The sequence below is a fragment of the Camelina sativa genome, chromosome 8, assembly GCF_030686135.1.
Source record: "Camelina sativa cultivar CO46 ecotype springtype chromosome 8, ASM3068613v1".
Lineage (NCBI taxonomy): Eukaryota > Viridiplantae > Streptophyta > Magnoliopsida > Brassicales > Brassicaceae > Camelina > Camelina sativa.
The window spans coordinates 29,312,220-29,336,325 of record NC_141887.1 but is presented as its reverse complement, the minus strand read 5'-3'; the positions used below and the strand labels follow the sequence as shown (position 1 = coordinate 29,336,325).

The following is a 24,106-nucleotide window of genomic DNA, read 5'->3' as shown; positions in this document are numbered from 1 at the left end:
AATCATCAGACTGAAACTATATGCTATTCAAAATTTCTATCATGTTGATTAGTTCATGTCATATGTGCCCAGTGTCGTACTCTTGCAAATTAAGTTTTCATATTAAATACCAACAGAAATTTTAATTATTCATAACCAACATACATTTGTTACTTTTTACGATTATTAAACCTAAAGTAACACAAATAATAAAGGAAATTCGGAATTCATTCAAAAACACAATTTTGATATTAGAAAATGATGACAGCGATAGATAATATTTGCAGAATATTATGTGAAATTAATTTTTTCTATAACAATTTAAGAAAGAAAAAAAAGTCACTAATAATATATGTTATTTTCATGGAAGAAAAAATAAAACAAAAACAGAGATATTTTTCCAGCTGAAAAGAACAAAACATCTCTCATTGTTTGTTCAGTGAACTTGCACCAAACTCATCAAACTTCACTAACCACATATACTCAGTTTTGTTTTGCAAGAAACACACAAACTTACAATAATCAAAATACTTCTCATCATGTTCTCAAGATTACATCCTCTGTTTCATCTTCTTCTTATTCTACTCATTAGAACACATAAATGTTTCTCTTCTTCTTCTTCTTCTTCTTATTCTCAAACACTTGTTTTGCCTCTAAAGACCCGAATAACTCCAACGGATCATCGACCCACCGACAAACTCCATTTTCACCACAACGTCACTCTCACCGTTACTCTCACCGTCGGCACTCCTCCTCAAAACATCTCCTTGGTCATTGACACTGGCAGCGAACTCTCCTGGCTTCGCTGCAACCGTTCGTCTAACCCAAACCCGGTTAACAATTTCGACCCGACCCGTTCTTCCTCTTATTCCCCAGTCCCCTGTTCCTCACCCACTTGCCGTACCCGTACCCGAGACTTCCTCATACCCGCTTCTTGCGACTCAGACAAACTCTGCCACGCCACTCTTTCCTACGCCGACGCTTCCTCCTCCGAAGGCAACCTCGCCGCCGAGATTTTCCACTTCGGAAACTCCACCAACGACTCCAACCTCATTTTCGGGTGTATGGGATCCGTATCCGGATCCGACCCGGAAGAAGACTACAAAACGACCGGGTTATTGGGTATGAACCGTGGATCTCTCTCTTTCATATCTCAGATGGGTTTCCCCAAGTTCTCGTATTGCATCTCCGGCACCGACGATTTCCCCGGGTTCCTTCTCCTCGGCGACTCTAACTTCACGTGGTTAACGCCGTTAAATTACACGCCGTTAATCCGGATGTCGACGCCGCTGCCTTATTTCGACCGTGTCGCTTACACCGTCCAGCTCACGGGGATTAAAGTTAACGGCAATCTTTTACCCATCCCTAAATCGGTTCTCGTACCGGATCATACCGGTGCTGGCCAAACCATGGTTGATTCCGGTACTCAGTTTACTTTCTTGCTCGGTCCGGTTTACACTGCGCTTCGATCCGATTTCTTAAACCGGACAAACGGGATATTAACGGTTTACGATGACCCCGATTTCGTTTTCCAAGGAACCATGGATTTGTGTTACCGGATTTCACCATTCCGAATGCGGACCGGGATTCTGCACCGGTTACCAATGGTTTCCCTGGTTTTTGAAGGAGCCGAGATAGCGGTTTCGGGTCAGCCGCTATTATACCGAGTCCCGCATCTCACGGTTGGGAACGATTCGGTATATTGTTTCACATTTGGAAACTCCGATCTTATGGGAATGGAGGCATACGTGATTGGACATCATCATCAGCAGAACATGTGGATCGAATTTGATCTACAGAGATCAAGAATCGGTTTAGCTCCGGTACAATGTGATGTATCCGGCCAGAGACTTGGAATCGGATCGTAATCCATAAATATAACCACCCGTGTGTAATTATAGTTTTTTTTGCCAACGTAGTAAATGGAGTAGAGTGAGACTCGTTCACGTGCGGGGATGGGGTAATAACTTCGAGTTGTTGTTACTTGTTAGTAGTTAGCTGTCTGTTTGATTTTGAGTCTTTGACATGGTTCTTACTTCTTACTTACTCTCTTTGCGTAATTAATTTTTTTTTTTTAGGGTTTTTTTAAATTCTCACAATCTTTAATAATCATCATCAATTTTGTGTGTTACAAAAATTAATCTTAAAAATCGCGAAACTGTTTTGACGTTTGTTGGACGATGGAGTACAAGTGAGGCCCAACTAATTTCCCTAAAAAAGAAGGCCCTTAACGAAAGGTTTTTTATTTTTGGCAGACAGATGACAGTTCACACAAATTGCTGACGTGTTATATAAACACAAGGGTCCACAGTAGTCTCACTCCCACGTGGGAAGATCACGCGGTGTACTGTCTTTTCCTTAAAAATATGTTTGGCTCACGCGCCGTTGCACGTGCGGGCCTCCCTCACTAGCCAATGGTTTCTCGCCAGCTCAGGGCGTGAGTTGCAGTCGCCGCTGTTTGAGAACACGGATTTGCGTTTTTCCTTTCCTTCTCTCTTTAAACCAAATTCATTTGAATAATGTAAATTATTCAGACTAGACACAAAACATAATCATCAAACTTCATCAGTCATCATCACCAAACAACAAAGTATCTCTGGGTTTTGGAGGAATCTTGGTAGCATCTTCTGAAAATCATGGATGATGCAGATGAGTGTTGTAGCCCATCTCTGGATCATAGGTTTCTTTTTTTAATTTCTTTTCAATCACATCTCACGAACACACACACACACACACACACAAAAAAAATTCTTCTTTTGCTTTTAACTTTTCCAAATTCAACTGTATTAATATCTATGTAAAAGTTTGAAACTTGATTTCAAATAACACGTATCTTGAGTCTGAAAACATCACTCCACGTTTCTCAGAAACATCACTACTACTACTCTGTCGTGTGTTCTGCTTTCGTATGTTTCCGGAAAGTTTTATTTTTTAGTGAATTTTGTAACTTCCTGAGCTCTTATATTATAGTATGGTGTCTGTAAGGTGTTTGATGGTTTTCCTCGCTGTGTTTAAAGGTGAATTGTGTATTTCAACTTCAACCTGTTGTTTGATGGCTTAAGAGATACTCAACACTTCAATCTTTTAAGTACACCCAGAGCATACCTTATCTTTGCTCTTATCCAAATTTTAGATTCTGGACTAGCAAGATTTGTGATCCTTTCTCTTCATCTCAGTGGTATTGATGATAAATGTTTTGTCTTTTGTTAAATGGTGTGAATACTACTAATATGGATATGACCATTTATGGTATGAGTTGAGTATTTATTACTCTTCTTTTTATCTTTTACCTCTTTTGCCTCAAAAGTCAAATTTATGACCTTTACTACACCGTATTTATGCTTTCAGTGATATCAACGATCCGATGATAGTTGCTGTGGAATCTCTAGACTCAAGCAAAAAGAGAAAAGTACGTGCTGAAGAATCAGACTTGTTACCTCTGCCAAAACACTTTTGTCTGGATCAGCAACAAGCTTCTCGTCTTGATTCTTCATGTCAATCATCAGACATAGAATATGCAGAGTGCTCTTATGCCACTGAGGACACAAAAACCAACAGCGAGGAGGCCTCCTCTTCTGCATCTTTTACAGGCCCTTCTTTGTACATGTTTAAAGACTCTGTTTGTTCAACCGGAAGTTCTAGTTCAGGTTATGCTACATCGAGCATAGAACAGTCCTGTTGTTCCAAAGTTGATCACAAAGCACAAGAAGATGCTGATGAAGACTTTACTCTCATGGAATTCATTTGTGCCGACTCAAATTTAGCGGTTGAAGACGATCTTCAAGAGGTTCTGAATCCAGTGGGTTCTTATATTCTTTCTTCTGCAAGGTGGAGTGTCGGCAACCAAGGTAAGTAATCAATGAAAAGCTGAACAAGAGTAATGATTTAGTGTCATGCATTGCAAGACTGTCTTGAAGATTCATTTGTGATATTGTTTCACCATTTGGATTGCAGATTCTGAAGAAGCTACAGCGAAACCAACCATTGATCAAGAGTTTGAGCAGTACTTTTCAACACTTATGATGTAACAACAACATGAATCTAGATATGTATCAGTATAACTAATCACGGTAATATTTATGTAAATATTTCACCTTGTTTTTTTTGGTTAGAAACATATAAAAACCTTTTACATGTCCCCATTGTTGCAACTATATGATCCATGGATGTCACGTTCAATACTATGTAGTGTTAAAACACAAATACTGAAACTAATTCGCATTGTTTATTTCCCTTAACCACTTACTGAAAAGAAAGAAAAAAAAAAACCAAAATCCTATAAATCATATCCTCAGCTTGGTTTCGAGAATAGAGCTTCGAGATCCTTCAGTGCATGTTCCTCAGTAGCTTTTATCGCCGCGAGAATTGGATGATAGTAATCAGAGTGATCACTCACACACTTTTGCAGTGTCCCAAAGAGTCCCGCACACTTGGTAACCAAATCTTCCTCGTTCTTCCCCGCTTCCTCAATGAAATTGCAATTAACATTCCAAGCCGTAAATGATTCTTTGCAAGAACCTCCTTCCATGAATGTTGTAATGCTCCTCTCGACTTCCTCTTCGCTTAGTTCATCTAGGGAAACCGTTGAAGGCAGTACAGCTTTCATTAGGCCTTCGTACAAACCTTTCTCCACAGTTTTTTTTATCTGACGCAAGGATCGGCTGATAGTAATCCGAGTGAGCCTCCATACACTTCTGGAGCATCGGGTAGCACGGACCTATAACTTCCTTCTTCTTTTCAGCTTCATACACGCAATCTAAAAAATCTGTAAATACTTCTTTGCAACCACCACCTTTCATGAAATCATCATATCTACGCCAAGTGCTTGAGGAAACTCCTACGGACGGGGATTGGTTGTTGTTTTGAGATTTGTGCTCCGGTTTCAGATCCGTAGATGATATGATCCCCATATTTTCTCAGCAGTGAGAGATGAGAAGATATATAGGGATTACACGAGAGTACGTCAAGTAGACTTGGTATTTGAGTATTACAATTTTTTATTATTATTAATATATGTTAAGTACAGACAAGATAATCCTAAGCTCAAACAAATAGAGAATATCTTAGGAAGAAAAGAAAAAAACAGAGAATATCCGCATAATAAACCGACCCCAGTTTACCAAATCAACCCAAAAATATATGTACAAATATCTTACAAGAGAGGATTGTTATATAAATCTATATTCACATTTTTTATGTACATTTTAGTTTCTATATTTTAAGTTTTGCTTATTTAATTTGTTTTATTTACAACATTAATTCCTAATAATTTTCTTAAAATAACATTTTGTAAAAACTCAATTAATGTAACTATTTAAATCGACATAATTTGATATATTTATTGTCATAAATAGCTTGACAACATCTATACATTTCGATGTTTCCAAAAACAACTCTACGCATTAAATTTTTAATCCCATAAAAATCTCCAAACCTATTTTAATAGATTTTTAGAGACTGTATGATCTCTTAAATTTAAATGACACAACCAAATTTGATTAACAAATGATTACAATCCCAATTTATCTTAACATTTTTTGAGTACATTTATGTGACATCTTCTTATTTTCTAAACGATTTTTACAACTAGCCTTATGTTAAATCAATTATTCAAAGCTCATTAAAGTTAATTGTGTACACTTACATATCGGGTGGGTTTTAAATTTTGATTTAAAACCCGATTACACTAATCAGATCTTTCTTTAAATCCTTAATTACTAACAGTCTAATTAATCCTACAAAATTCCAAGATAAACATATAAGGAAATATATATACACGAAATCCTTTATTAATATGCATTTAATCAGTAGGAATCTCAACAAGTAAAATCCGGATGGTTTAAACCCCAAAAATATTGCAACACAGTAAAATTTATAGAAATTAGAGATTAAATTTTGCACAAATCTCGCAATCGTTTATAGTACTTCAATATACAATCTTCCTATAATATGGCAATCGAGCATTAAACATATGACTTTCATAACTACAGCCGAGCATTTTTTAAGTATATACCTTATTAAACTTACCTAAATCAAAACACTTCGGATCTTATAATATCTTCTAAACTTGCGAATTGAACCAACTCACAATACCAAAACCCTATCATCATCTCAAACACTATATATATGTGTCATTCACGACGACCACCTAAGCCACCAAACTAAATACATATATTGAAAATGGCCGCTTCATTGGCCTATCTAAGACACATATGTCCATACAGCTTGGCAAGTTCATGTCAAAGTTTTCTACTCATGGACAATACACACAATGATCCTATCTCTGATTCAAACTACTTATCCTTGGTTAAGTTTATCTAAATGCTAACATTTTGATTGGTAAGTTTATTTCTAATATGTGTTTAAATTTTGTTGAATTCTCATTCAACACTAATGTCTAAATCTCATTAAAAAAATTGTAGATGTGATTGGGCAAATCCTCAACATTGGAGAGATTGACTTGAGCTTAACAACAAGACAACTAATAAGCTTGATTTCGAAATGAGAGATGAAACGTAAGTTAATTGTTTTTTAAATCTTATAATTATCAGCCATATTTACGTATACGTGATAACATTATTTTTCAATACTAATTTATTCAAACAGTGAGAGAGTGCCATGTACCTTGTGCCGACTCTGATGGGATAGTCGTCATTTACCTAGGAACTATATTTCTGTGTCGCTAATTGATGGGATAGTCGCTAATTTATTTAAACAAGGTTTTCATTTTTGCAAAAAAAAAAATAAAATAGGAACTATATTTAATCATGTTTATAACAATTGAGTTATTAATATTTAAGGTACAAAAAATTTATCCAACTTATTCAATGCTCACAAGTTCATGTGAATCCATCATTTCTTAAGTGTACTTTCATTTGTTCGTTAATATTGGTTTACTATTTATACACTCCACTGATTTGTTTTATTTTAATTCTTAATGATATACAGACTCCCTATGATGGCCTCACTCTTCTATCACCGTTCTTGCAAGATACACAATATGTATAATATTCCACTATAAAACAACTAAGATGGAAAAAGAAGAAAGAAGAATCTTCGTCTGGATATGTTTACGAAGACTCCATCTCCATTTTCATGAAGTGATTATACAAGTGAAATCTACAAAGCATGAACATAGTGAATTTAGAATAATATTGTTCTTCTGCATCTGCTCGCAATATTTTATATCTAACTAATAGTAGAAAAAAAGTTTATACGAAGTTATTGCAGAAAATACAAAAACAAAGAGTTAGTTTAGAAAACATATAGATTGAATATAAAATGATTCTAAACGTCATCTTTGATCGAGTCGAAATTGAAATTTGCACACAAATTGAGGTTTTTAGGTTACCAAATTGTTATTAACAAACAACTCTCAAATCCAGGGTTAATTGTGCGATCTTATCTCAATTTGATTTTTTTCCTAATTTTTACTTAATTTTATTAACGACGAAGCATACAAATAACACGTACAAATAAAACAATTTTGTTCAAAATTTATAAAACTCTATAACATTTATGTTCAAAATCAAAGAAACTCGATTTACCTATAATACAAAATCATTTAAATTATATACAAAAGTTTTTTAAAAAATAATTGACTCGTGGTGTACCACAGGGTAAATTCTAGTAGCATTAAAAAACAAATCATCATAAATCACTGATATCTTAGCATTAATTTCAATTAATATATGTTTTTTTGACAATAATATATGTTATTTTGTATATTAAAAATAATATTTTTACAAATAAACAACACCAAAGGATGTTTTTGAAAAATAACATAAAAATATATTTTAGAAACTCTATAATAGAGATGATTTTTCTCCAAACAATCTCTATTTTAGAGGTGAGAATAGAGGTAGATTAAAATAAAATTTGCCTATAAAATAGATTGTTATTTTTTCTTTATTTATAGAAAAAAAAAATAGAAATGGATTAGAGATACTCTTCTTGTTAATGTGATGTCTTAGCATTAGCTTGGATTATTAATGTGATATCTTAGCATCTTAGCGTTAACTTGACTTATTAATGGGATTAGTTTATATGATGGTCACCATACATGCTTGTAAAATTATCCGAGGTCTGATTAGCTAGTTGGAATTGTAAAATTGTATGCACACATATAAATATTTTAAAATTAAAATTTTTTGTTTCGATTACTAAGAGTGTCTAGCCGAAACCCTTTAATGTGGGCCATTAATATATTCAGTACACGTATATATAGTGCAAAAAATTTAAACAGAAAAATGCTCAAAATGGGGTTTTCCGCCCTTTAATGTGGGTCATTAATCTATTTCTTAATTTTTGACTATTGATATTTACTCTTTAATATTTTTTTATAGTATTTTTTTTCGAATAAATTTTCCATTTTATTCAAAAAAAAATACGTTGTTACATGTAGTGCAGCATAAATTTGAAAAAGTACTGTAAGAAGACTATAACTTTAATTTACAACAGATAGAAGAGGACAGGATTGCCTTAACGTGAAGCTAACCATCTCTCCATACATCCAGTGAAGTTCCCTGTGTCGTGGAGCGATAACAATCTGTTGCGGACTTGGCGATCTAGACGTTTAACAAGCATAGTGGACTGTATCGGAGCTTCCCCATGGCGACGGTTGTTCCTTTATGTCCAAATGGAGTGGAGTGAGGCTTGGAATGCATAACAGAGCAGAAAAAGGGTAGAGTTCTCCAACGAGGTGTCAACAAGGAGAGCCATGTTGGTGTCCCAGTCGGTAGAGAAGTGATTAACAAGCAACTTGGAGATAAGACCTGTCCACACCTCTGTCGAGTAGGGACAGGTGAAAAACAGATGGTTTCGAGATTCTTGTGTGGCTTTGCATAAGGGACAGGAGATGTCAATCCGAGTGTTCCAGTGCTGCATACGGTCCCCGGTAGTTAGGCGGTTCAGTGTGGCAACCCAGACCAGAAAGGAGTATTTTGGTGTAGCCTGGGAGAACCACACTCCAACTACCCATGATTTTTCCTGACCATGAGTCCGAGTGTGCTCCCAGGTGTCTTTGGTGCTAAATTTGGTTTTGAAGTTGTCCCCTTTTCCTTTCCATAGAACAACGTCCTCTGCTTCAACAAGTCCCCTGCTTCGAATGGTCAGCAGAGCATTTTCTATCTGATTCAAATAATCCACTCGATGGTGTCGTTGTCTATGAGTGAGAGCTTCTGCAACAGTGGCATGAAGACTAATACCCATGTCAATGGTGCCTTTTATAGTATTTCATATTATACATTTTTTGTTCATGACTTCCAGTTAATTTAATTTACAGATTTTCTAAAATAATATTTGGATACAAGTTTTTTTCCCTAACATGGTAATTGTTCAAATTAGTTTGCACGATAATTCTTGAAAGATAAGTAAGTACAAACATATGATATGATGTTTGTGATTAACAAACGCTTCTGAGTTTTTAAAGAACCATTTCGTGTGGTTTTGTTGCGTCGCGTGTCCGAGAGAAGGATGAGTCATCAGAATCAAGACACCATCAACTCACCTCCTCCGGCAGCTAATGACGGCTTGGCGAGGAGAAAAAGAGGTCGTACTCGCAAAGAAGAAACCTCAACTCCAAAACCGGAAACGAATTTGGTGGGAAAGGAGGTTTCTGGTGTGGTCGAAGGATCCTTTGACGCAGGCTATCTCCTGAACGTTAAGGTTAAAGACAGTGACATCAAACTCAGAGGTCTCGTTTTCATACCGGACAGAGTCAAACCGGTCACTCCAGAAAACGACGTGGCTCCTCTTGTTAGAATGTATGGAAGAGAAGAGATCAAAAATAACCAAACTGATCAACCTGATCTCCCTATTGGTCAACCAATGAAGGATGCTGCTGTTGTCACTACTGACTCGGAGATTAATGAATATGCTCAAGCTTTAACATTAATGCAACATATGAGCAATGGCGCGGTTCAAGCTAAGGAAGCTACGCCTGAGAAAGATGAAGTGATGGAAGAAGCCGCTACTAGGTTAGTGGAGTTCTTTTCAAATCCAGTGAGGAACAGTGTGACTGCTCAAGCACCAAGTCCTGTCGTGGTTCAGAAAGGTGAGGCTCGTGGATTCAATCTTATGGAGGAACCGGTTTCTCAAGGAGAGAAAGTGCCAGAGGAGCTTCTGCTAGAGCTTGGAAACAAGACGACAACATTGATAGCAAACTTGTTTGGAGGAGAGAAGAAGAAGGCTGATCGCATCATGGAAGAAGAAGAAAAATATATTCTACAATATCATGAATTCTGTAAATATATACATATATAAGGTATATATGCCGTTGTTAATTAAACAATATAACTTTAAAATCGTTTAAAATCCTATTGAATTTAGTTTGACGAAAAAAAACTTCTATTAATCTTCTTGTGCAATCTATTTAAATTGACCATTGGTTGTATTTGAATCAATATCGCTTATCACACAAAAACAATTTCTTTTTGTTTGACAGCACAAAACGATATTTATGTTTATTGAATATGTTCAAAGACACGCAGACTCAAAGTACAATGACAGAACTGGAAAAAAAAAAGTAAAATAATACATGGCCAATCGCTCTCATAAAGGACTAGGATAGTGAGAAATGTTGAGATTTCTTTACAAACCAACGAGAACACCTTCGTCATCAAACGTGAGAAACTGAACCTTGGTGAGGATCTCTTGCTTGAGATTTTCCTGCATGAGACATACTTCTCCCACCAGTGAGAGGCAACGATGAGTAGACGAATTCTTCCTTCTCAAATGCTTCTTCTGATCGTGATCAATCTGAGGCACGTCTTGTGTCACCAGAAGACTGTTGTTACGAGGAGCTTTATCCTCGTACGTCTTTGGCATCCACGAATCCTTAGGTGTTGTACGTACCTTGGCTAAGAATTCTTTGCCGACCTCTTTGAGAACGTGTAAAATCCTCTGTGCGGGCCTCATCCGAGCCACATGAAGTCCGAATACAGTAGAAATCGCTACTCTGGCCATTCTCCTCAGCGCGAGGACGATTTGAAAGATCCGTCTGGGACAACATTATTCGCATAGCCTTTCCCTTCAAAACAGTGTTGTTGAAGCAACCCATAGCATTCGATGCTATAATCCAGAGAACAAACAAGAAACAAGAAAAAAAGATTTGTCATCAGATTCTTAATTGATCAACCGGAAAACCTAAATCAGTTAATTAAAGAAATAAAAAAAAAAGTTACAAGTTTTACATCCATGAGCGATTGATTAATGAAGTTTCCAAGGTTTTAACAAAAAAATAGGGTTTATACTAACTATGAGAACACGAACATGAGAGAGAGCTCCAACTTCCAAATCACTTAATTAAAGAAATCTTAAAAAGTAAAGAACATGAGAGAGTTCATGTTGCAACCAAAAACGGGAGTCCAAGAACGAAGAAACGAGAAGGGATCAAATTAAAGTTGAAGTCATCTTGTTACCGCTAAAAGATGAATCGAAGTTGACGAAAGCGTAAGACAAAGATTCTCCGGTGATCGAGTCGCGGCAAAGATGAACGGAGACGACGGGACCAATCACGGAGAATTTGTCGATGAGATCTTTCTCCGTCACGTCTGGACTAAGATCACCGACGTAAAGCGAAGCAAACCTTGAAGAATGGTGCGTTTCCGATTTCACGAGCGCCATGTTTGTTTGTTGATCAGTCGTTCTCCTCTCTCTCTCTCTCTTTCTCTCTTGCTTTCTCTAGGGTTTTGGAAATGAGCAGTGGTAAATGACGAAGAAGCATATATGAGGTACACATATATACATGATCGTACGTTCCGTTACAACCGCTTCTAGCTAGCGAGTGAGCAGCACACACAACTACACGCGCCACGAGTATCTCATATAACTAACGAAGTATCAACTCGCATTAAAATTAAATTTTCGTAACTTCATACTTAGTTACTTACATACCATTATTTATTTTTGCACTTCTTTTTTCCATAATGAATGCATGCATGCATGCATGATGCGTTATATAATAATACATTGTTACGGCTAATACTTTATTACACCAGATAATAAGACTCTATATATATTTTAAATCGAAGTGAATCTATATCAAGCCGAATGTTATTATTCCATTATACTCCAAATAGAGTTTTATTATATGGTGTCCACAAATAAAATAAGTTGTAAAATGGCCGTGAAACTAATTAAGCGTAGTTAAGTAGTGGCAATAATATTACAAATTGTAGTTGAATAGTGTAAGCTAATATATGACGAATCAAAATAAAGTGTGAGCTATATAATTTTTTTCTTTCTAATTTTACTCCTAATTAAGTGAAATATAAAACCCTACTTAATATTATTTTAAAATATATTAATTTGGTATATGTGACATGAATGGGTTGAAGAGGTTTTACTGGTTCATGCATTTTAATGGATTTGGAAATCCAAGAAAAATTATTTGTTAATGTCTTATTCAAATCTATGATTTTAAAAATCATTATCAAAAGATCAAAATCATATGTTAATGGTCTTATCCATTTATAATTAATATTTAAAATTTTACTCTCTTTGTATCAATATATTGTATAAGATCGTTTACGCTTTTTTATTTGTTTCATTTTCTAAGATTTTCTTAAGTTTTTATGCACTTTTTAATATTAATTTCATAATTTTTGACTATTCTAATTCTGTAGTAATTTTTTATTGGTTGAGTTTTGTTAAATGATAAAACATTTATTGCAATTCAAGCAATAAAAAAAACATCTGGAACAAATATACAGTATCATGAAATTAATTATAGTTTAAGAGTTTTTTCTATTGTGCAAATTTTCCGAATTGTCGAAGCATATATACTGTGTGTAAACATATATATTATAGAAGAAATTTCTGGTTTACTTGTATGAATCTTAGTATTGAGTCCTGAAATTTGTTTTCGAAAAATTTGTACAGTATCTTGAATCTGAAAAAATGACTCCAAAGTTTCTCAGATCCTCTGCTCGTAATCGACTAATCGGAATCATTCTCGTGCACGTGCTTTCGTATATTTCTAGAAACCTTTTCATGACTCATGAGCTATAAAGTATCGTGCCTCTGAGGTGTTTTAGATGGGTACTTTTGCTCAGTATGCTTAAAGGTGAATTTTGTTTGTGTTAAGGACAGATTTATATTCTACTGCAACTTGTTGATGGCTTCAGAGGTATAGTAGACTTGAATCTTAAATATAGCTAGCATAGCTGCTCTTTGTTCAATCCGAGTTTTACTTGGGGATTTAGATTATGTACTTTGATAGATCTATCAGCGGTATGTATGTTTAAATGTAAATCTTCTGTCTTAAATTAGTTAAACGATGTGAAACTTGGAAGCTACAAATTGTGGATATAATCTTCTCTTTTTACCTTTACCTCTTTTGTCTCGTAGATATCGAATCTGCAGAATGTTCAGACACAAAAACTGGTGATGAGACCTCCTCTTCTGCATTTGTCATTAGGCCTTCTTTGCACATGTCTAAAGACTCTATAATTGTAACCTGAAGTTCTAGTTCTTGTTATGCGACATCAAGCATAGATCAATATATATACTGTTCAGTTCAGTGTGCTAAAGTTAAATCACAAAACACAAGGACATGTTGAAGACTTTTTTTACTCACATGGAATCTATTTGTTCCGACTCCGATTCTACGGTTGAAAGATCGTCAAGAGGTTTCAGAAATCTAGTAGGGTATTAATTATATCCTTTCTGCTGCTATGTGAGGTGGGCAACCGAGGTAGGTAACTAATTTATTGAAAACAAAGCAAAGACAAGGTACCAGAGTCAAGATTTTTAGTGTCACACATCGCAACAATGTTTTAAGATAATGATATTCTTACACCATTTGAATTGCAGATTCCGAAGAAGCTACCACAAAAACCTAACTACCATTGATCCAAGAATTTTGAGCAATACATTTTACAGAACAAATTGATCAGATGTAACAACAGGAAGGCTAAGACAATGTAACCAAAAGAACAGAGCAAATAAAAGACATATCACAGTGGTCATCTGCAATTTTCTGTAAGCTTTTGATGTTTGTCTTTGTTCAGTGGTTTCTCTATCTCACTTTCTCACCCACAATTGTAATTGCAAAAACAAACTCTTAAAACCAATAATAAACAGAAGAACCAGAGTTTCACAATCTTTCTTTAGATCTACAAAGACAAGCCAACAGATTCGAATTCGAAAACAGATCTCAATTTCATCATAGAAAATTCCAATTTCGACACAGATGATTGAATCTAAGCAATAAGAACAAATCCTAAACATGTATATACAGAGGGAAGAAGGTGAAAAAAAGAAAACCCTAGAAAAGCCAAAAAGAAGAAGAATCAAAATCCAAAAAAACTGAAAACTGTCTAAGCGCAAGCTTCTCGTCGAGGCTGTGCGTAGAAGAGAGCTTCCAGATCCGGTGGTTGAAAATAACAGTTCATAGGCGGATCTCGTTTCCTAACAACCATGGATTTCTTCCTCGGCGGCGGTGGACAAACAGAAGCCACCGGAATCCTATATATCCTGCTTCTCGGCGTCGTACATCCTTCCTCCGCCATCTCCGTCGTCCTCTCCACCGCCATCTCCGTCTTCCTCTCCACCGTCATCTCCATTCCCATTCCTTCTTCTTATCACTTCGAAATCTTTATAAGAGGGAAAAAACAAACAAAACAAAATTTTGAAGTGTGAGAAGAGGCGGTTACATCTTTTTTATTTATTTTATATATAATAATCAAAATTTAAAAAAAAAACGGGAATCTTTTTCTCACGAAGCTGTTCCAACGGTGGAGATTTGTTTTCTACAGCTTACTCTGAGCTGTAAATAGTGACGTGGTTACATATTATTGGGTAATAGCAGTAAACTAATGTAACGCGTGACCCCACCCGCACCGTTTCAGACGCTCCTCCCCACCCGCACCGTTATTGTCCCACTTTATTTTAATTTTTATTCCGTTTGTGGCGGCGCGAACTTGCGCGACAAGTCCCTCCTTTGAGCGGGATTCTAAAAAATAAAATAAAAAGACTTTTTCCTTTTTTTTTTTTTTTTGTCAGCGAAAACTTTTTTATCTTCGTACCGATCGGTTTAACAATTAAACCGAAATAAAAATCGGTTTTGTTAAATAATAGCTTCTGGAAGTGAATCACGTGGGAGGCACTTGGTCTATTTCCTCAAAATTCACATGATTGACTTGAACAGCAGAGTGAAGACCATTTCCGAGAGTCATTTGTTTACGGTACGTTTCTACTTTCTAGTCCTAAAGTTCCTAAGTCCAAGCCACAAATCACAATAAGAAATTAATAATACTAATAAAAAAATTGTTGATTTTCTCACAGTTTACTGTATTTAATAAGATTAATAGCTTTCGGTATTGATGACGGCACCATTCAAAAAATATTAATATCTAAATTTAATGGATATTAAATCTTAAATGTAATGAAATTGTCAAAAAAATTACAGTTGGCAAATTTACCACAGTAAAAAAAAAAAAAAAAAAAAGTTTAGCAACTTACAACACTTCACTTGACCTTTTTTGCCCTACCTAGAAAAGTTCATTGGGCTAAATACAGAACCCAAACAAATCTTGAACGGCCCAATCCAATTAACAAACTTTTTGTAGCCTCATGTTCGTCGTTGTTGTCAACTACTTGTCATATAAGTACTAATCTTTTTTTTTTTCTTTTTCACTTGACTCGGTCTTCTAGATTCAACGTCAGTTAAATTAGACCTCAGATAAGTTTTAAATCTGATGTTTTTAAATTACAACGTAGTTTCTTTTCTTAGACGTATTGTGGAGTTTAATTATTTAAAATAAAACAACAAATTTTATGTGGAAACAGAGTTGTTTGCAGGTCCTTGTTGTTGTCAATGAAAATTTCTTGCAAATTGTAGTTTCACTGAAAAAATGTCAACTTATATGTGAACATGGAGAGCCTATCATATTCTCTTAGGCTATATGATGCTTGTGTTTATGAATAATTTTATACAATAGTTTTTGGTTTTATTAATAGATTATTAATTGATAAGCAATATTGCAGGTCCACTGTACTATATAAGTTCATCACCAACAAAACGTAGTCCTCATAGTGCTATTTATTATTCATTTACAGATTCAATTCTCAGATTTTTTTTTTAATCACTTTTTTAGTAATTTAAACAAATTGTCTAAAATTAGCTATTCTCTTATTGAACTTTTTTTTTTAACCTCTATTGAACTTTATTATTATCATCATTAACTAGAATATTTTCATTTATCTATTTATGCATATACATATTGAATAATTAAGCTGGATATATAAAATCGCAAAGGTAATTTTAATATCTCTATGATTAACTGGAGTTAATAAAGAAGTACAAAAACATGACTAAGTAGAGCTATAAATTCAACCTAAAACCCATAAATAACAGTTAGGAAAAAAATATTTTAAAAAGAGAGCACAGATGTCAGTATCAATGCCAACTAGCAGCTCTCGATATAAATGCAACAGTTCGGAGAAAATAAAAGAGTTAGAATTAGTCAAAATCAGCAACACCAATTGTATAATTTAAATCCTAGTAATCAAAGTGACATTTTTATACACGTAATTCCAAAAACCACTAAACTATATAATTAGAGAGGAAATTTTATACAAATATCTAACATTTTTAAAGGTTACCAAAGTTTCTAATTAGGACACTTGCGTTTATTGGTTTTTTGTTGTTGTTGTCGTATTTTTCTTCACGATCCATCCACGAGTTCAATTATTTGCCACTAAAATATATACTTTTATATTGAGAGAAAAGCTGAATTGCAAACAGCTGTGTTGTTTCCTCCTAAATTTCGACTCTTCTGTCTTTTTCGAAAGGTACCATTTATATGGCCACTTTGTAGATCCATTTCATTTTCCACCCCATATTTTTTTCTTCTATGTGTTAACAACATATAGTACTTTGATGACATAATTATATTCAGACAGATTCGCACTTTAGTATGTTATATTCACGTCTTAACTTATTTGGTAAAACTATACACCTCCAAAGTTAAATATCTTTTTTTTTAGATATAAAAATCAAAAACAAAATTTGTGAAAAGCATCAATCGTTTAGCTACACGAGATATAATCTTGAGATCTAGTTTTTTTCCCCCTAATTTTTAATATATAATCGTATTATAATAAACTAATTTTTGGGATTAAAACTTGAAATATATTATAATGTGTTAAAGTTTTAAAAAATTGTTGATTAGTCGTACACATAGATAGCCACGCGAGTTTATTTTGTGTTTGGTTTTTATGCACAAGATACTTTTTTTTTCTTTTTCAAACTATTCAAAATATCACTTATTTACTAGTATGAAATTGTCGTCTCGGTTGAATTATGTTAACTTGTTAAGCTTTGGTTTACTTTTTGGGATAGCTTACTAAAAATAAATTCACTTTTATGGTACACTCCAGATAACAATATTCTTTTTAATATGCCTTCGTATACCACCACATTTCAAAAGACTGGTGATATACATTTATACACGGTATGAATATTGAATATTTGTATTTCTCGAGTCTTTTAGTACATGGGGACATCTTTATGATGCAATGATACAAGTGAATCTTTAGGTTCACACCGTTAAATGATTCCCGATTAATATAGTATTTTTTATTTATTTTGTATTTAATAACATGAATTAGATATTGAGATCGGTAAATATATCTGAAAGGATTGTTTGTTTTAATATTTTTAATCCAATTAATTAAGTAATAATTTTGTTCGATATGCTTTCAGTTTCAGAAATCAGGACAATCGTGCAAGTTGCGACTTCATAATATGAAAACACGTAATAAATCCATGAACAAATGAATCAAACCAAATTAAGTTTAATCGAGGTAACCGAATCGGTTTGGTTCAAACTTAACCGAAATTGTAGTAATTTCTTCTTTTTCTTTTTTGTCGTCTTGTAGTAATTTCAAAATTTCAATCTTCCAAAAAGACTTTAACTACAGTATATATAAGCACAAATACTTAAGTTATTATTAATCTAGTAATTTCAAAACCAGAATATCTTCTACCAAATGTTGCATTTAAGTTTTTTTTTTTTTTTTTTTTTTTTTTTTTTTTTTTTTTTTAATTTATAGATTTGGTATGTACTCGTTAACAATTAAATTTGTACCCCAAATTTTAACTATATATAAGCACAAATACTTAATGTTCACCGGTATGGGCGGCAGATATAAATTAACAGTTTTTTAAGATATGCAATATCGACGCATGATGTACATGTCATTAAATACTATATATCACCCATCATATATGTTCACATTCATTTGTCAACGATATATTTCAGAGACATTAGGTGAAGAAGCTTCAACAACTGGAAGCTTCAAGGTTGCATGCATGCAACAATGAGTCGAGCTGACCATCACATAACCTGTGCACAGTGGCGGATCTAGCCAAACTTTATACCAGGTGCAAAAACTGGAAAGGAAGGAATCGAACCAGCGATCTCTTTAATTAACTGGTGCATTCTCACCACTAAGCTACTTCAACCTTAACAATTTCAATACAAATTAAACAATATATACTTTTCATATGGTGCACATGCACCACCCTTGCTCAAGGTGGATCCGCCCTGCTTGTGCATTTTTCTCACTGTACCGATGCTTTCAAACCAGAAATAGTTAAGAGTATGTAATAGTGGGAAGTTATTAAAAAAAAAAAACAAATTAAAAAAAAACAGTGGGAAGTTCTCTCAAAAGATGCTCAACAATATAATTTTTTAAAAAAATAGAATGCAACGTTAAGTAACGAGTACAAAGTACAAAAACCAAACTGGTATCATAATAAAAATTATCAAAGAAAATAATTTGTAATTGATCATGCTCGTGTTTGGCGTGGCCATCTTCAAAGAGTTCGTGCTCCAAGTGGAGGGATCAGATAAATAAGTGGAAGAAGCTTCAACAAGTGGAAGCTTCAAGGTTGCATGCATGCAACAATGAATCGAACTGGCCTATCATATAACTTTTTCATTTTTTTCTACAACCGATGCTTTCAAACCACATTGTGGTAATCCAATTGTTAAAAGTTTTATTGTGTTAGTTTGAACTTTGAAGTATCGTCCGGGTCTTCCTGGCCTAATGGTAAGGACGGGCTCTGGTTGCAAACACAATTCAAGTTCGAACCCTGCTGGAAGGAACTTTCTCACGAATTCTCGGACACCCACATGGGTATGGGTCCTTGCTTTCGACCCATTTGAATACCTGGAAGGGGGCCTATCTATGGATTGCCCTTTTCCCAGGGGATTAGTCTGGGCCTATGTGGGATTAGGATTATCCTTGAATTAAAAAAAAAAAAAAAAAAAAAAAAAAAAAAAAAAAAAAAACTTTGAAGTATGATGATGTCATTGCACCGCGAACTAGATTATTGTTAACTACTGTAGAAACAAAGTGGAAATTCATAGTGTTTTCCCACGTGATCCGAAACTTACTTTGGTTAATGACATTTTTTTTTTTGTAAATATCAAAAACAAATATTAGCCACACAAAAAAAAAAAATTAAGAAGAAGAAATAGCATTATGACCATTTACCCGCCCACATGGAGTTATTTACAATCGAAAACCATGTTTTGTGAATTCAAAATATATAGTAGCGTATAAACAAGAATATAATATAGAGACGAGAGGAGCTATATAGTGTATAGATGATCCACGGACGAAACAGTCAAAGTCGATTCTCAATTGATATTGTCACAGCTATTGATGAGATTCAAAAACAAATAATCTAGTGAGTCCATAAATTCCAAATTTTGAGTCTAAACACATGTGAAGTTGTTAATTATATGGTGTGTCCTTGGGTTTAGGAACTAGACGCAACACAAAAAGTCATAAAACAAAAGAAGTTAAAATGATTTTTAGTTCCTCAATAATTGGAACCAAAGAGATAGGATCGGCTTTTGATCCTATCTTCTTGTTAAAATAATTAAAACCAATCAACCAATTAGTGACGGAAAATAAAAGAAAGCTTGAAATATTTATTGTATTTTAGACTAGACATATACGTATTATCGATTATTTTGGGTATGTTAAGCAACTTTCCATAAATTTATCTTATATAAATGATGTTAATTATCAACTACTTGGTCTGTAGCAGTTTTAGTCTTGGCAACAGCTGCACAATCAAGATTATACGATCGAAATCCAAATATCCGAAGTTAAAAGTAATACTCATGAACCAAATCATTGGACCAAAACAAAAATCAAAAGTAATTATATTCGAAGAAGAAGCTAGCTGGCTTGCTAAATAAATCCTTAAAAAGGAGAGGAAATGTTATTATCAGTCACGTAGATTCTCGATATATCTAGATTCACAACAAGCTTGGATATATCATATAACGCATAATAATACAAGTGTTTCTCCAAAATTAGATTTTCTATCGAGGAAAACTTTACTTGATCGTTCTCTTTACATGAAAATAAATAAATTATAAAGAGGTTTATAAAATAAAATAAAAATGAAGACAATAATTTATAAGGAGGTTTATATTATTTATTATAAACATAGAAAATAATTTATAGGGAGGTTTAAGTTTTGAAAAAAATCAGACACTATGTTTTTTCTCTATTTAAAAGCCATATCATAAACTCAAAAAAAAAAAAAAAAATCTAATTTCCATAAATCAATTAATGAATTGTGACATCATATATTTCTTTCTACGAAACAATCATGCATATACTATAGACTATATAGTACATGATATTCCTCGAAATTATAGCAATCGATGATCGTATCGTATCGAATATATTAGCACGAAATAAGAAGCATTAGCGTAGTCATCTTCTTAATTTGACTTGTACGTTAGAACTTAGAAAACACGCGGATTTAAAAAAAAAAAAAAAGTAGTTAGGACTTAGGACGAGAAAATACAATTAACTAATTTAAATAAAACAGCAAATATAGCTTTTAATGATCGAAAAGAGCCACCGAGAGTTTGCTATATAAACCCCTTCGTTGCCTCTCTATATCCCTCTCCCCCCACCACCTTCCTCTCTCTCTCTCTCTCTCTCTCTCTCTCTCTTAGCATATACTCTCTGCTGCTCTTTGTCTAGCTGTCTTCTTCATTCGCAGTTCTGTTCAAAGGCTTAAGGTAATTTTAAAACAGATTACTAAAGTCTCCTTCAACGCCATTTCGTTTCCTCGTTACGTTTACGAACTGCATCCCCTTTTTTTGCTTTTTTATCTTTCTTCTCTAAGTTAGCATTTATTAAAACAAAAATCACCGTTAATTTCATCGTCGCAAAGTCACTAATTTTCCGTACATTTATCTAAATTTTGTTCGTGATGGTATAATTTGAAAACTAAACTTGATTTGGTTAAAAAGTTGTAAAATTTGGTTTGAAGCCGTGCTAGTTAGTTACTTAAAAGATAGAATTACTTCAAAGTTAAAATATCTTTTTAGCTCTCAAACCAAACATTCAACCGGGATCCATCATAGCCAATCAGAGCTATTTTAAGTCAAAGAAGTCAAACGATGGTCAAATTACGGTTAAAACCGGGTTTAAAATGGTCAAATTACGCCATTAGCCAAATCCAGTCAAATTACTGCGCAACCAATTTATCTTCTTCTTTCTTTGACAGAGATCAATCTTATCTTTAGTAGTTTAGTTGCTAAATATTGGGTTAATACATATACACAAGTTAATTTTCGTTGTCCACACACGTGTTACATACAATCCGATACGTATTCGTACATGTATGTTTATATGTTTTGTCTGTATACGTAGTACTAATAATTATTAGGAGGACTCAATTAGTGGTTGCAATTCGCTGAATCTCTCAGTTCACGTTTTAAAAAAATCTTATCCCCACTTTCTTGGGACATAAGCAACTTTTGTCCATTCATTACACATAATTATTTCTGTTTTTTTTCAATCTCAAAAGTACAAATCTGATCTGAAAAAATCCAAATCGGTCATTATTATCCATGCAAAAAATCTCTGTGATTCAGAATTAACACCCTTTTAAAAATTATCAAAGATTTCTGTCTCTGATCGTCCAATCAAATTGTTTCAGAAAATGGAGTTCGAGAACCGGTACGGGCTTGCAACGTCGCAGAAATACGACTGTCTCTTGTTCGGTACGTATTTAACCGGAATAAACCAATTACTTTTCATTACGCGAATAGTTTCCTGACCAGTTTACCACAATTCTCTTTAGATTTGGACGATACTCTTTACCCTCTCAGCAGCGGAATCGCAAGAGAATGTGGAAACAACATCAAAGGTAAATAATATTTCTTCTCTCACAATCGATTTATTGATTAACAAACACTTCATTTCTGAAAATGTTTTTTTTTTCTTTTCCGGTTTAATAGATTATATGGTCGAGAAACTCGGTATACCCAAGGACAAAATCGTCGAATTGTCTGATCTTCTCTACAAGAACTATGGAACCACAATGGCCGGTCTTAGAGTACGACATCATCCTTAGGCTTTCTCATTTACATTTTGTTAATTACAATTTTGTAATAACATATTCTTGTTCTCTAGGCGATCGGATATGAATTTGACTACGATGAGTACCACAGCTTCGTCCACGGTCGTTTAACGTATGACAACATAAAACCCGACCCTGTTATTCGCAGCCTCTTGCTTAGCCTCCCTCTCCGCAAAGTCGTACGTGTCGCATTCACTTTTTTTTTAATATATAGTTTAATACGATACTATAGTTTGAATAAAAAACTAATAAACATTTTTTTATTCACGTAATCAGATCTTTACGAACGCGGACAGAGTTCACGCGGCCAAGGCGTTGAAGAGGTTGGGATTAGAGGATTGTTTCGAAGGAATCATATGTTTCGAAACGCTTAACCAGATGCACAAAATCGATGCGTCTAAAAATCCCGAGATTTTTGATATCGTTGGACACTTCCACCGGTCTGAACCGGTCAGCTCACTTCCCAAAACGCCTGTTGTGTGTAAACCGTCTGAATCTGCTATTGAGAAAGCCATAGAAATCGCCAATATTGATCCTAACCGAACGGTATAGCAAACCGGATCTTTAATCATTACGATTTTTTTCCGAGTTTTTTAAAAAAAAAACGTGAACAAACGACTAAAGTTTTTTATATTATTTCTCGTCGCAGCTGTTCTTTGAGGACAGTGTCCGAAACGTACAAGCTGGAAAACGCGTTGGCCTTCACACAGTTCTGGTACGACAAGTTGGTTTAACCTAACCGGAATCAAATTTAATTATCAAATAGTTCTGATAGTTTTGTTCAATATTAATTAAGGGTTTGAAATTGACTTTGGAGCTTATTGTTGTTTTCAGGTTGGTAAATCAAACAAAGTCAAAGGAGCAGATTACGCTTTGGAAAACATTCACAACCTGAAAGAGGCGATACCGGAGTTATGGGAATCCGACATGAAGTCGCCTGATGTTGGATATTCCGGCAAGGTCGCCGTTGAGACATCTGTTACAGCTTAGGAGTGTTTTCGCCGTTGTACCTAATTTCCCACCACTGTCATTTTCAGTTTTTTTTTTTTTTTTTTTTTTTCAAATTGCGTAATGTCATTTTTGTTTTTCTCGACTTGTGTTTATAAATTTAAATAAAAAATGAGAAATTTATTTCCATCGAGTGTATATAAGAGAAATCAAAATTAAAATATCTACCGTGTAAGGGATATTTACTTATAATTTAAAAATACATTACATAAATAGTATTTAAGTTTCGTGCTACATATATAACCAGAAACTTTCATTTTATAATTTTTTGATTAATTGGAAACTTTGTAATTTGGCTTAACTTTTAGTTTATAATATCTTCGAAAATCAAAGAATATTATCATACATTACATTAAATTATATAATAAACAGATATACATGCTATATACTTTCCAGCATATGCTATAAATTTTGATACGGTCGTATTTGAAATAATTATTATGTAAAATAAAATATTAGATTTGTTTTTCAGTTCACAATTTCATTAGTTGAAATGGCTGAGTAGTAATATAAGTATTTTATTTTATATCATTTTATTTTGAAATATCTCATGACAGACTTGACATGACAATTACAGTTGTTTCGAAACAAAACAAAAAAAAAAAGTCAATAATTTTGCAGTTTAGTTAATGAAAAAAAGAGTTTTGCATTAAAAACACATTGACCTGTGGAAACCATGTCGTTTCTTTGGTGACTGGTTTATGG

At 34.0% G+C, this 24,106-nt stretch overlaps 4 protein-coding genes and 3 pseudogenes across 8 annotated transcripts; 4 read left to right on the top strand and 3 right to left on the bottom strand.

Moving 5' to 3' along the window:
• Nucleotides 1-362: 362 nt before the first annotated feature.
• LOC104708927 (aspartic proteinase PCS1 pseudogene) lies at nt 363-2,116 on the top strand (annotated as a pseudogene). Its single transcript, XR_015564475.1, has one exon. The product of XR_015564475.1 is annotated as an aspartic proteinase PCS1 pseudogene (transcript).
• Nucleotides 2,117-2,478: 362 nt separating this feature from the next.
• Nucleotides 2,479-4,117, top strand: LOC104708928 (protein FAR-RED-ELONGATED HYPOCOTYL 1-LIKE-like). 3 transcript variants are annotated; one of them, XM_010425586.3, is made up of 3 exons: nt 2,479-3,228; nt 3,328-3,827; nt 3,934-4,117. In XM_010425586.3, the coding sequence occupies exons 2-3, from the start codon at nt 3,344-3,346 to the stop codon at nt 4,005-4,007; spliced, it is 558 nt and encodes a 185-aa protein (XP_010423888.1). In that variant the 5' UTR covers nt 2,479-3,228; nt 3,328-3,343; the 3' UTR covers nt 4,008-4,117. The 3 variants fall into 3 exon arrangements, with proteins under 3 accessions (XP_010423888.1, XP_010423887.1, XP_087319162.1); XM_010425585.3 differs by having other exon boundaries at nt 2,501-2,659; XM_087463036.1 differs by having other exon boundaries at nt 2,508-3,234.
• A 31-nt stretch (nt 4,118-4,148) lies between these two features.
• Nucleotides 4,149-4,938, bottom strand: LOC147940589 (uncharacterized; annotated as a pseudogene).
• Nucleotides 4,939-8,607: 3,669 nt separating this feature from the next.
• On the bottom strand, nt 8,608-9,189 carry LOC147940588 (uncharacterized). The gene has a single exon (XM_087461357.1). The coding sequence runs from the start codon at nt 9,187-9,189 to the stop codon at nt 8,608-8,610; it is 582 nt and encodes a 193-aa protein (XP_087317483.1).
• A 264-nt stretch (nt 9,190-9,453) lies between these two features.
• Nucleotides 9,454-10,242, top strand: LOC104709989 (uncharacterized). Its single transcript, XM_010426516.2, has one exon. It carries the CDS (start codon nt 9,454-9,456, stop codon nt 10,240-10,242), a length of 789 nt encoding a protein of 262 aa, XP_010424818.2.
• A 3,881-nt stretch (nt 10,243-14,123) lies between these two features.
• Nucleotides 14,124-14,632, bottom strand: LOC109126037 (cyclin-dependent protein kinase inhibitor SMR4 pseudogene; annotated as a pseudogene). The gene has a single exon (XR_015563633.1). The product of XR_015563633.1 is annotated as a cyclin-dependent protein kinase inhibitor SMR4 pseudogene (transcript).
• Nucleotides 14,633-20,837: 6,205 nt separating this feature from the next.
• Nucleotides 20,838-23,530, top strand: LOC104708926 (uncharacterized protein C24B11.05-like). Its single transcript, XM_087463034.1, has 8 exons — nt 20,838-21,044; nt 21,971-22,034; nt 22,115-22,180; nt 22,272-22,369; nt 22,447-22,572; nt 22,670-22,939; nt 23,043-23,108; nt 23,228-23,530. The coding sequence occupies exons 2-8, from the start codon at nt 21,974-21,976 to the stop codon at nt 23,381-23,383; spliced, it is 843 nt and encodes a 280-aa protein (XP_087319160.1). The 5' UTR covers nt 20,838-21,044; nt 21,971-21,973; the 3' UTR covers nt 23,384-23,530.
• The last annotated feature ends 576 nt before the right edge of the window (nt 23,531-24,106 follow it).

What these genes read in the sequence shown, in the direction of transcription:
- LOC104709989 (XM_010426516.2), top strand. Translation starts at nt 9,454, where the DNA reads ATGAGTCATCAGAATCAAGACACCATCAACTCACCTCCTCCGGCAGCT.
- LOC104708926 (XM_087463034.1), top strand. Translation starts at nt 21,974, where the DNA reads ATGGAGTTCGAGAACCGGTACGGGCTTGCAACGTCGCAGAAATACGAC. An exon ending in CCACAATGGCCGGTCTTAGA is followed by an intron (nt 22,370 to 22,446) that starts GTACGACATCAT and finishes CTTGTTCTCTAG; the next exon opens with GCGATCGGATATGAATTTGA. An exon ending in TTGGCCTTCACACAGTTCTG is followed by an intron (nt 23,109 to 23,227) that starts GTACGACAAGTT and finishes TGTTGTTTTCAG; the next exon opens with GTTGGTAAATCAAACAAAGT.
- LOC104708928 (XM_010425585.3), top strand. Translation starts at nt 2,616, where the DNA reads ATGGATGATGCAGATGAGTGTTGTAGCCCATCTCTGGATCATAG. An exon ending in AGCCCATCTCTGGATCATAG is followed by an intron (nt 2,660 to 3,327) that starts GTTTCTTTTTTT and finishes TTATGCTTTCAG; the next exon opens with TGATATCAACGATCCGATGA. An exon ending in GTGGAGTGTCGGCAACCAAG is followed by an intron (nt 3,828 to 3,933) that starts GTAAGTAATCAA and finishes TTTGGATTGCAG; the next exon opens with ATTCTGAAGAAGCTACAGCG.
- LOC147940588 (XM_087461357.1), bottom strand. Translation starts at nt 9,189, where the DNA reads ATGGGTATTAGTCTTCATGCCACTGTTGCAGAAGCTCTCACTCATAGA.